At 41.8% G+C, this 12,974-nt stretch overlaps 1 protein-coding gene across 9 annotated transcripts in view; it reads right to left on the reverse strand.

Moving 5' to 3' along the window:
• APBB2 (amyloid beta precursor protein binding family B member 2) overlaps positions 1-12,974 on the reverse strand; it is a 556,523-nt gene that overhangs the window by 320,500 nt on the left and 223,049 nt on the right. For 8 of the 9 annotated variants that reach the window (XM_075346989.1, XM_075346988.1, XM_075346981.1 and 5 more), the window contains one exon: positions 8,958-9,761. The exons of the other annotated variant lie outside the window; for it this stretch is intronic. In XM_075346989.1, coding sequence (XP_075203104.1) covers positions 8,958-9,761 — 804 coding nt within the window. The remainder of the gene's footprint in view (positions 1-8,957; positions 9,762-12,974) is intronic. 9 annotated transcript variants of the gene reach the window in all.

Raw genomic sequence — 12,974 nt, forward strand, 5'->3', positions numbered from 1 at the left:
TGATGGGTGGGGAAGTGTCACATTTCAACACATACCCATGTGGTTCTTATTGGTACATAGTTATGATTAGTTATTTCTTTGTTTGGGATACTATATAAACTGGTCACATGATGTAATAAAGCAGAAACGTTCAGTACACTACATAGCATGTGTGTCGCGATGATTTCCTTTGTGCTCGTATAACAAAGCTTACTAATTTGGAGTTCCAATGACTTAGAGGGAGTGTATTTCGCTCACATCTCTGTATCCACAAATAAGGCTTGTCAATCAATCTGAGCTGGACAGGCAGAAGATCTTTTTTGCAAGGAATAAGTTATCCCACTATAAGCAGTTATATTTTTGTGACAAAGAAAATGAGGTAGTAGGATAACAGTAGTTTTTCATTCTTGCCTGAATATTGCAGTAAATAGATTATTATCTGCCGATCAATAAATCTGAGTGGGAAAATGTTTCCAGCTGCTAGAAACATCAAATCTTACAATACAATGTTCCTGCTATAGTCCTTTATTTTGATCGGTTCATGACGACAGTTCAGCAAGGCTCTTGATGACCATTATGATGATAGATGATAATGACGTACTGCGGGCATCAGTGTTTAAAAAGAAAATAGGATGCCAACTCACAAATTACTGCCATGTAAAGCACAATGGTGCTGAATACACAAAGCCGAAAGGTGCCTAGAGGTACAAAGTGACTGAACTGAAGCGCAGTATACGAGTGCAACATGATCTTGTATTGAAAATTATCTAATCCAAAAAATGGCAGCACTCAGGCTGAGGTCACACGAGCGTGTAGAAAAAATGGTCAGATGTTTCCCCCCTTATTTGATGCTTTTTTGTTGCAGATTTGAATCAGTATTTATCAAGTGTTTTTTTTTTTATTCTGCACGTAAGGCCCCCTCACACGTCCATGATTTTGGTACGTAGGACATCCGTTTTCATACATAACAGAGACAGAGACAAATTCAGACCCATTAAAATCAATGGGTCTGCCCACACATCCGTGTTTTTTTAGAGACGTGTGTCCATGTGGAGCACACGCATGTCCTTGTGTTCCGTATGGAGACAAGTCCATTTTTCTCCGGCAGCACTGATATCACACAGCCCACACACTGATCTGATTCGTGTGACACGTACCAAAGAAAACTTGTGTCTTTGAAATAAAATGATCTTCTATACTCGCTTGTCTCCAGCGCTGATGTCTTCGGCGCTGCTGTCACTTACTTTAGGCCCGCTCATTATGCTCATGAATATTCACTGCACCGCAGACCCGGAAGCAGCAGCGCCAGAGACAGCAGCTCTGGAGACAGCAGAGCCGGAGACAGGTGAGTAAAAAGTTCCTGATCTGTGTGTGCTACCACGGATAGCAAACGGAGAACACACATGTGCCAAAATCACGGCACATGTTGGGCCATATGCACCTTCAACACGGACCGAGAAAAATGTGCGTTTTTATCATGGACATGTGCAGGAGGCCTAAACCAACTGTGTTTTTTTCCTTTTGTTTTTTTTCAGGCTACAGTTCAGCAGGGTCGTTAGATGCCCAATGGCAGAGTTTTCATGAATTCACTTCCGATTTGCTTGGAAAGATAAACGCAGCAAAATTTCTTGGCAAAAAAACGCAGCATAAAAAAATATTTACGCTACAAGTGAATATGGTCTAAGCAAAAGCAAAGCGGCTGTGATCTCATCAAGACTCCTGGCCGCTGTGTGTCTAAAGACGCTGGTAAACTGTACATCTTTTGTACACTTTTTTCTATAAGCTTCTATGTGGAGCCTGAAAAAAAACGTATGTAAAAAATGCTATCACATTTTTAGGTGCGAAATCAAAGCTATCCTATACTGTAGAACATGTATTAAATCTCTGCTTCAAATCTGCACCAATAAAAACATTAAATAAGGGGGAAACGGCATAAAAAATTTGAAGCAAAAATGAAATAATCGAGAAGATTGTTATTGTGTAATGTGGGGCAAAAAATAATAAGGAGCAACAGAAAAAAAAATCAGCATTTTTGTTACGTGTGAACACAGCCATAGCATTATACAGTATTTTTTATCACATTTTTATGGGTTTACTGGAGAAAGTACATTTTTATGCCATTTACCGATCACTATAAATAATCTGATCACTGTAATGTTCGGGTGGTTACAATTACAGGGACAGCAAAATGTGTCCAGAATTTGTTGATTTGTGATATTTAGTTTTCTTTTTAAAAATGCCTTAAAAAATAAATATTTGTAATTTTTTTATTATTTTTTTTAATAATTTTACAAGAAAAAAAAATCCTACTTTTATTTTCCCTCTAGAATACAGGGATATAAACGCATACTGGGTATATAGAGATGTACCTTCTTGTCTCAGTATGATCTGCTTGTGGTTTCAGAGTCCACACTGCACATTCAGGTACAGAAAATTCTCAGCCTACAATGATGAAGTTTGGGAGTTTGAGTCCTGGTGAGATCAGGATTTACCTAAAGAAGAATTGTTTATTTTATTGAATGTAGATATGTAAAGAGATGGTAGCCTCGCCACCGAGGAGGAGGAGGAACTGTGGATCAAAGAAGACAGCAAAAGAGAAGACACCGCAGAGTGAGAGTGAAAAGCCAGGACACAGCCCTGACCAGCCGGGACAGCGGGACTGCTCCCTCAAATTGGGACCATCCCACTGGATCTGGGACTGTTGAGAACTATGCTGACAGCAGCTTTCTTATTTCTCCCCTCAGCCAACACAAGTGTTTGTGTATGTTCTGTTGGGAAATAGCTGTTCATTCAGCCAGCAGTTCATTCCTCTGTGTGGCCTTTTCTAGAGCCTTTGGAGAGCTAAAAGATGTTATCCAACAAAATGGAATACCAGTGTTTATTATGTGACATCACTATGTTAATTATCCCTTTAAATGGACAGCACTGTTTTCATTAGATCTGTACTGTGACGTGACTGTGTGCAATTGCACTGTAATTGTAATACTACTGCATGTTTTCTGTCCATGCTATTGGGACATTACTAGGTTCTGTGACATCTCACTGGTTATAACCCTTTCCCTTGACTTCTCAGTGTTTATTATCCATTCTCTGTGACATCACTGAGTGCACCATCGGTGCTATTACTTCACTTTATTCATTACTCAAGTGACATCCCTTTGTGCATGGATAGAGATCTAAGTATATGAGGTTGCAGCAGACACTTGACACTAGTTCTTATGGAGGCCACATTAAAAAAAAATCTATCTATCTATATTACACATAATTTTACAGTGGATGTGTGGCGCCCTGGACAAGCCAGGTCGTCACAGAACAACACCAACACACCCCACACTCCCGGTCAGGCACACCTAAGTCAGACAAAAATCCTTGCTGCCTTCCTCCAGGGGCTGATGTTCACACCAGGGGGTGGGCCAGGCGGTTGGTCCCACCAACCGAGGAGTTCACAGTCCTGGAGGCGGGAAAAGTAGACAGTTGAAGTTTGGAAGTGAAAGTGGAAGGAGGGAAGAAGCAGTAGAGAAGCCTGAAGTTGGTCCGAGTGTGTGGCCCGGACGGGACAGCAAGGTTGGCAGATGGTGGTGACCGTCTGCAGGAGTGGCCTATTGGAGCTAGCCGTAAGGACCGTGGACGGGCGGTGGCCCGGCGGTACCGGACCGGTACGCAAAGAGACGCCAGCACCATCCGGCAGGGGCTTACGGACCCCGACAAGGCTAGGAGTCGCCGTGAATTTGTCAAATCCGTTAGCGAAGGGAACCTCCTGGGTTTCCCAGCAGCCAAGTCCCGACAGAAGGCAACCGTCCAACTGAGAGAGGGAAACACAGTCACCGCCAAGGCTAAAGTTCCCAGGGCCAGAGCCTGCGGGCAAAAGGGGCTCCTTCAGCAACCTTCAAGGAGGGGAGCGGGTTACCGGTGGGAACCCATTGGAACCGTCTACATTTCACAGGTGCAGGGAAAGGCAGTCACCATCAACCTGCCGGGAGGCGAAACACCGCAGCCGTCTGTGGGACCCGTCCATCCAGCCGTTTGTTTTACCGGAGACTTTGTGTACATCATTGGCTGAGTGAGTACCACTGTGCCGTGCGGCACAGCGCTGCCCCCGCGACCCTGCACCTCGCCAGGCCCCGTAACCCGCCTGCCATCCATCCCTACCCCCATCACCGGGCCCCGGGACAACCAACCCCCTACCCACGAAGGGGAGAACTAACATCCAGGCTGCTCCCTGTCATCGCTCCCGGGATCCCCGTCCAGAGCAGCGGTGGTGTCACCAATCTCACCACAACCGTGGGTGGCGTCACGGACAAAACCAAATCCCTACAATCAAATCCCCCTTTTCACTCACGGGTAAGGAACGCCGCTCGAGTCCCCGGGATCCGGCCCACCGCTCGAGCCACCACCGAGCAGCGGCAGCAGTAGCAGCAGCTGGACCCGAGCAGTGGGAGAGCGCAGTGTCCCCTCCTCCGCCCGTGACAGATGTATAGAATTACTAGGCTTAAAGGGAATCTGTCTGCAGATTTTAGCTACCTCATCTAAGAAAGGCATGCTGTAGGCAAAGACATCCTGTATCCAACTATGTATCACTTAGATTACTGGCTGCAGCTGTTCTGGCACAATCTGAATTTTTAGGTTAAGTCATGTAGCAGAGTCCAGAAGATTGTCTCCGCACCTCATTCAATCACAGCATGCTGTAGGCAAACACATCATGAATCCAACGATGTATCACTTAGATTACTGGCTGCAGCCGTTCTAACACAATCTGAATTTTTAGGTTTAGTCATGTAACAAAGTCCAGAGGGCTGCCCCCGCCCACACCAGGCTCTCAATAGAGATTGTACATTGACTGTAAAGCGTCATTAACAGCAGTGGGTGTGCCGGACTGCCATACACGTGGGTTTCTAGTCCTGTAATGATAAGATTCTTGCTGCTTAAAAAAACAGAGCAAATAAACAAAAGATCAGACTGTGACACAACAGGCATGCCTGTACTTTCTGTGTGAGCCCTTGCAGAATGTTGGCTTCAGCTGACATAGCAAAAACCTGCTGACGGATTCCCTTTAAAGGAATGTAATCTTGTAATCTGCAGAAATGCTATTAATAGTGTTAAAATGATGCCTGACCACCTTACTGAAAATGCAGTCACTGTGAGGAAATGAGCGTCTATCCTCCCAGGTGCTGCATCTGTGCAGAGCGAGCTGTCAATCAAAGTGTCGGGGAGTGATCACAGCTGCTGATCACAGCATAGTGAACAGTGACGGTAACCAATATGGCTGAAAGCAAGCAGCTCCTGGGAGGATATAAATTCATTTTCTCCCAGAAGCGCCATTTTCACAATAGTTTAATGGAAATTACTTGTAGATAAACTCTATATCTGCAGGTAAAATGCATTTTTTTTCCACATGACAGGTTCCCTTTAAAAGAAATGATATCATTTTGCAGCACACGGTTTTCCATTCCCCTGTAGTTTGCGAATCCCAATAAATCCACAGTGAGGGGATTGCAGAATAGGATGACAGCCGCGTGTCTGGTGAATGATAATTCTAATACCCTGCGTATACAAGTACAGCTCATATCAGGAAGGTGCGAGAAGGGAGCAATGCGGGGGAAATGTCAGGGGCTTTGTTACCATCGTCTGTCTGAGGACAGGTACTCACTTGTTTGACTATTTTCCTCCTATCGCTCCGGAGCCCGAGGTAAAACGGGTATTTCACATTAGTTTAAATGAAAAATTCCTATCATACCAAATTCTTCAAGTTTTGATAAAAGCTTAACACTGATTTATTCTGACTCCTTAATACCATGAAGTTCCTAGAAAATGTCATGTCTGTACCAGCTCATAAATTGTGGGTTTTATTAGTAGAGTGAGTGCGGGGCATTCCTGTATAATCCCCAACTGTACTTAACCGCGTCTTCACATCTGCCTGCAAAGCACATTGAATGCACACAAACCGAATAAACACCGCTACAATTTCATTAAAGTGATACTAGCCTATTCTTTTATTCTTTAGTAAGAAGCATAGGATTTGATCTGCAGTACCTGACAGCAGACACTACACATTGAACAGAGCCGCACTGCACTGATCCATTCAATGTTTATATCAGGCTGCTTCCTGTAACAGCTGATTGGTGGGATTGGCGAGTCTAGGAACACCGGACCTGAGGCTGATGACCTATCCTTGGGATCAGTCATTAATATTACTTAACTGGGCAACCCATTTAACCCCCTGATGACTTATAACAGACTATGTCCTTCAAACGTTGGCGCCCATGCCTTTGATGCAAGCTCCCATGCCGAGCCTGCATCTTTCGTAGCAGATGATGGCTGAATTAATCAACCATAATCTGCCTGTAACAGCTGAGAGCTGTTAATCTGTTAAAGGGACTCTGTCAGCAGGTTTCTGCAATGTAATCTGAAGACAGTATGCTGTAAGAGTTAAAACAAAGCATTCAGCCCCTGTTGTCTTATCTCTATGTCTGCTTTTGTTTCCCTGCAATGTTCGTTTAAGCCTCTTATCTTTGTCATTAGTGGGTCTCATCAGCACATGAGATGTAGTCCTACTCCACCCCCTTCCCTGATTAGCAGCTCTGTCTATGGAAATGTACACTGAAAGCCTGGTGTGAGCAGGGACAGCTCTCCCAGCACCGCCAAAAGCAAAATCTCAAATCTTGGCTTGTGTTAAAACGGCTACACACTGTAATCTAAGTGATACATCGTTGAACTCAGATTATCTTTGTTTACGTCATGCGGCTCTAAGATGAAGTAGCAAAAACCTGCTGACAGATTCTCTTTAAATGCAGTCATGCTGTGACAGCAGAATTTAATGCACACTGGCAGGGGGGCGCGTCATTTTACCCCCTCATCAGTGCTCCCACAAAGTGTTTGGGAGATGCCACTGTATTGCCATGGAAGGGCGCAATAGGGTCCTATCCAATATATATTATATAAATTATATCAAATAGTGTGCCCACCTTTGTTAGTTGTGCTATACACAACAATCAAATTGCTTAAACATGTATGGCTTCTGCAGAAGCATGTGTGTATACAAGGTACAGAATAGACCAGGAAGGAGGAAAAAGTGCTCAGTCTGCCCTCCCGTGGAGAGGTTTTACCAAGAAGATCCAGGACGCATTAGAGGGTGCAATGCAGTTTTATGCAGCGTGCTTCAAAGCTGCCTCGCATCTTCATCAGGAACAATAACCTAACAAAGAAGCAAAGTAGCTTCGAAACGTGATGCATAAAACCACATTGCAACCTCTGATGTGTTCTGGACCTTCCTGGCAAAACCTCTCCACGGCAGTGCAGGCTCAACACTTTTTTCCTCCTTCCTAATGAGCTGCCATGACAGCCAGAGGTCTGCTGAAGACCCCTGTGACTGTCATCACTGTACACCTGTGACAGCCAGCCTGTGGCTGTTGTTCATAGCAGACCATGATTTCTGCCATATAAAGCAGATTTAAATCCCCTAAGGGGACTAACAAATACAATGAAACATAAAAAAAAGTTTTAAAAATATTAAAAATTAAAAGAAATATATAAAATATCAAATTACCTCACTCTTAACCCATTAAAGATTAAGAAATACAAAAAATGAGAGAATCAAAATACTAGAATTTAAGTTTTTCACCCACAGCAACAACAGAATTAATCGTAATACAGGTAATCAAAACACAGCATATACCCCAAAATTATATAAATAAAAATAGCCCTCACACAACCCCAAATCTAAAAAAAAATTGAAAAAAATCACAGCTCTTGAAAAATGGAAACAAGCCTTTTTTTTCTTTTTTTTTTCTTTTTTTATAAAATGTTTTAATTTTTTTAAATCCCTTAGATAAAACAAAAACAATACATGTTGGTATCTGTGTAATCATACTGACCCAGAGTGTTCCCAGGTCATTTTTACTGTAAAATTAACACTGTAAGTAATTAAAAAAAATATTTCAGAATTGTACTTTTTTTTGCTGTTTCGCAAGACTCAGATTTTTTTTCCTGCTTTCCAATACATTATATGATAAAATGGATAGTTAGTATGATTCAAATGTACAACATTGAGGGCAAAAAACAAGCCCTCGCATAACTGTCGTAAGTAAAATCAAAAAGTTATGGCTCTTAGAGTAAGGGAAGAAAAAAAAACTACAGCGTGAAAACGAAAAATCTCCCAGGAGTTAATAGTAATAAAAATACATGAGACATAGATATCTGCCTAAAAATGAACAAAGCATCATTTTACTTCTTGATATATAGGCCACTCTGGTGGTGGTTAGCACCAGTGCATTCCACGGACCTCAAGAAGTATAGGAGGACTTAATGCTTTTTGATCCCCATTTCCTTTCCGTGATATTTGGTTTTATGTCTTACATCCATGCATGTATGATCTTGCAGATTCCCCAAAAAATATGGGATGAAGCCCCAGTCTAGCCCACTTCCTTTTAGGGATCCCTTAACAGCCACATGGTCTGCCTTTAGGGTACATGCTTTGAATATCTGCCCGTAGATTACAGAGGAACCAAGCCAGACCTGTCACTCGAAGCAATGATCACCAAGCTACGACTTGCCTTCTTTGGACACATCATACAAAAAAAGCAATCACTGGAGAAGGACATCATGGTTGGAAGAATATAAGGAACAAGGTGAAGAGGAAGACCCGCAACCCAAATGGCTTGATACAATCAAGATAACAGTGGAGAAGACCCTGGAGGACCTATCTAGGTTTGCACAAGACCGATCTTCCTACAGAGTGCTCATCCATCAAGTTGCCATGGCTTGAGATTGAGCTGAAAGCCGTTAATTGATAATATTATAGATGAAACTGACAAATTCTCTATGGTAACCATGACAAGATTACACTACTATATCTGATATTATGTGACCAGTACTACTTCTGACATGCGTACACACTAAATTGATACTTAAATTTCTAAGGCTTTCAAATTAGTTTCTGGTAAAGCATGAATACTTATAGAAAATGCAATTTGCCGGCTTACCTGTCTCATCGGGAGTTGCTGGTGAAGCACTATCTTGGGACAAGGTAGTCCAACTGGAATCTTCGTCACTGGGAGCTAGGTTCTGTATGCGATGCAAAGCACAGTCCGTCTTTGCACCAGTCTTTGGATGGTCTTTTTTAGTCTCAGGACTAGATGACACTGTTGGCACAAGACTATCCTCAGGACTTGGAGTCTTGTCCTGTTTTGACAGCAGCACTTCACCGTTGGTTATAATATCGGGATCTTGGCCCGTGATCCATATAGAGTGTTCCTCTTCCTTCTCTGCATAACCATTAGCTAGACTCTGATCAAGGTCTCTGGAAGTTTCAAGATCGGAATAATAATTAAGGAAGCTCTTGGTCCTTCTGGGAAGTAAAGGAAGGATTTCTGTGCTTTCTTGATCCTCTTCATCTTTTCCTTCTAGTTTTTCCAAAACCCTGTAGACACCATCTTCTAAAGTAACATTCTTGTTTGGGTCTTGTCCTTGTTCGAATGCTTTTCTCAACTGGTTCTCTCCATTCTTCACCAGTTTAATATTTGAAGAGCTATTCGACAAAAGAGGTTGTGCTGCTGTGTCAGACAAGCCCATGGCTGCCTGGATGTTGGTCAATGCATATTTTTTTCGGCATTTAGGAGGTGTGTCGCTCTTAGTTTCAGTGTGTTTTACGTCTGCATTTAGCAGATCATTGTGGGAAGATCTCAAGTTCAAAGTGTTCGGAGGACTAACTGTACCATTCCTGTTCACTAGGTCTGTGGCACTGTGGCTTGCCATAAACATTGGCAGTGTTTCCACACTTGAGTCGACTAGAAAAAAAACAATAAAAACACAGCTTGTCATTCATGAATTTTTTGATACGCATTATTGAAAACATGCCATAAAAAAACATCCTAATTTAGAGATCTTAAAGGAAATCTGAACATTTTGACCCCCTTGTAAGATAACGGGCAAAAAAATCAAAGGTTTAATCTCTTCTCATAGCAGAAAATTTTCATTTTTGCATTTATTTTTTTCTCCAAAAGACGTTATGTGCACACTAAGACTTTTTGCTGAGTTTTGGAGCAGAATCTGAGTGAAAATAACATGTTTTTAAAGGAATTTTTAGTTTTTAGGAGGATTTGGTGAGTTTTCGCTTCATTTCTGCTCCAAAAGCTCAACAAAAAGACTCCACGTGCACATATCCTTAGGCGGACTCATTTTCGCGGTGTGGAAAGTGTGCTGTATAGGGACTTTAGGGTATGTGCACACAATGTCTATTCATTTCAGCAAACCAGACAAATTTTTCAAGCAGAAGACACTTCAGGAACCTTTTTTTTTTCTGATGTTTATTTTGTGTTTTGCATGCCAACAGTTTTTGGAGTTATTCAATGCTTTTTGCACTTTTTTATAAGGCCCCTTTCACATTGCATTTTTCCCTACGTCCACAGGTCCAGTCGGGGTATCCGTCCGGACCGCCCCTCCCCCACTCTGCAAAGCGTGCTCCGGACACATGCGCCCGACAGGGCCATTCACTGTTATGAAGCTCACTGCGTTAGCGTGTGCTCTGTTTTGTGCCATTTTTTGCACATATACGTTTCTACAGATGGACACCCGAACGTACTCCTCTACGTTCGGGTGTCCGTCTGCAGAAACGTATATGTGCAAAAAATGGCACAAAACAGAGCACACGCTAACGCAGTCCGCTCCATAACAGTGAATGGCCCTGTTGGGCGCATGCGTCCGGAGCACGCTTTGCAGAGTGGGGGAGGGGCGGTCCGGACGGATACCCCGACGGGACCTGTGGACGTAGGGAAAAATGCAATGTGAAAGTAGCCTAACTGTTATTTTCTTTCTTTTTTTTTCCAGTTCTTGGTCTTTTTTTTCCAGTTCATTGAATAATGAACAAACCATTAGCTTTTTTTTTTTTTTTTTTTTTTTTTTAAAGCAAAAAACAATGGCAAAACAGTCTAAAGACATCTGAGTGTCTTCCGGGCATATTTTAAGCTTTTCCATTAACTTATATTGTAAAAGTACACAATGGTATTCAACCACAAAATGCCAGAAGAATGGACATGGTACTTCTTTTAAAGGTTTGGCATTTGTAGAAACCTGAAGCAGATAAAAGACATTCAAAAGCCTGAACATATGCACAGTAAGTCATTGTTACATGGAAATGCATATGTTCATTCCTTTGAGTGTTTTCTAATATATTTTGTCAGGTGGTTTGTGGGATAGAATCCACCTGAAAAAGCGGCCATGTGCACATACCCTTAGATGAAGGAAAATTTTCTTAAGAGACGGAAAGTTTCTCTTCAAGAGACGGAGGTCTTTAGCTGATGCTATTGCAGTGTTCTATCGCAACATTTTTGTTTTTCTCTGTTGGTTGGTAATAGGCCATCTGTATAGTTAGGAAGCTAGTTTCTAGTTAGTGGTCAGCCGAGTAGGCAGGGGTGGACATACCATCGGTGCAACATGTGTGGCCGCACAGGGGCCTAAGGGGTTAAAAGGCCCATTTCTCCCTGCAAAGTGAGCGCAATTTTGCATTTTTATGAGCTCTTGGGCTGCAAAGGGGCCATATATTGTTCTTGCACAAGGACAGGTTACGTCTTTGCATTGATTTTTGTACACCAACAATAAACAGCAGGAGAAGCCCAGTTTGAAGAGATTCCATTTTGCCTACTGCTACACAGCTAACCTTCCACTATATACAGTCACATGAAAAAGTATAGGTTTGCAAAGTAAGAATACTTTAAAAAAATAGAGGTGTAAATTTATTTTTATCATTTAAGAAAATGCAAAGTGAATGAGTAAAAGAGAAATCGTAGTTCCCGTGCACACATTGAGTATTTGGTGAGTTTTTTAACTCAGTATTTATAAGACAACAGCAGGAGTGGGTAAAAAAAATCCAGACGTGGTGCCCGTGTTTCTATTATACTTTTCCTCTGATTATTCCACTTCTGATTTAGTCTACAAATACTGAGGTAAAAAAATCACCAACTACTCAGTGTGTGCATGTGGCCTAAGGCTATGTGTCCACGATGCGTCGAGCTAGGTGCAGTTCTAAACGCACCCTCTGGCAGTAATTGATTTTGCCAAAGTTGCTTTTTACCATAAAATAGCGCTAAAAACGCATGCGTTTTTACCGCATTTTATGTGCGTTTTTAGCGCTTTTTACATGCTTTTCAATAGCGTTTTGACAGATGCGTTTTGCACATAAAGACACTGCTAAATAAAGATTAAACAGTCAAACATAATGAGAAAAGAGAAAAAAAAAGGACAACAGATATAATTTATTAAAAAAAAAGTTATATTTCATATAATTCTAGTGGTTTTATACTATTTAGCGGTAAAATAGCAATAAATTGATATTTTTCATTAATTTAATTGTCGGACTATGTGTGTGTGTAAAGGGACATATTAAATCTTTATTTTGATGTCCAAAAAAGTATGCGTTTTGTAAGTCCAAAACGCAAGTTTTCTGCACCTAAAAAGCAGGTAAAAAGCAGGAATTTTGATGTTTCTTGCTTTTTGCAACTTCTCATTGACTTCAATGTTATCAAAACGCAGCCCAAATGGCAAAAACAATTACATGCTGCTTCTTTAAACGCTGAAATTTTGCCCAAAATTATGCAAATTAAACGCAGCGTTTTGAACTGCATGGTGGGCACAAGAAATCCCTATTTCTCATAGACTTTGCTGGGAAATCACAACGCATGCATTTTGGCATTAAAAAGGGGCAGTTGAAAGCGCTGCAGAAAAGCATACAAAAAACGCAATGTGGACACATAGCCTAAAGCAGATCCATATTTGCTGTTACCACCATTTGCCTTCAAAACAGCATCCATTCTCCTAGGTACACTTGCACATAGTTTTTCAAGGAGATGATCCAAAAATTTTGGATAAACTAGCCACAGATCTTATAGGGATGTCGCATGTGCAAAACCTTCATGTAATCCCATATAGACTTGATGATGTTGAGATCGGGGCTCTGTGGGACTGTATCATCACTTCCAGGACTCCTTGTTCTTTTTTACACTAAA

Source organism: Anomaloglossus baeobatrachus, chromosome 1 (assembly GCF_048569485.1).
Source record: "Anomaloglossus baeobatrachus isolate aAnoBae1 chromosome 1, aAnoBae1.hap1, whole genome shotgun sequence".
Lineage (NCBI taxonomy): Eukaryota > Metazoa > Chordata > Amphibia > Anura > Aromobatidae > Anomaloglossus > Anomaloglossus baeobatrachus.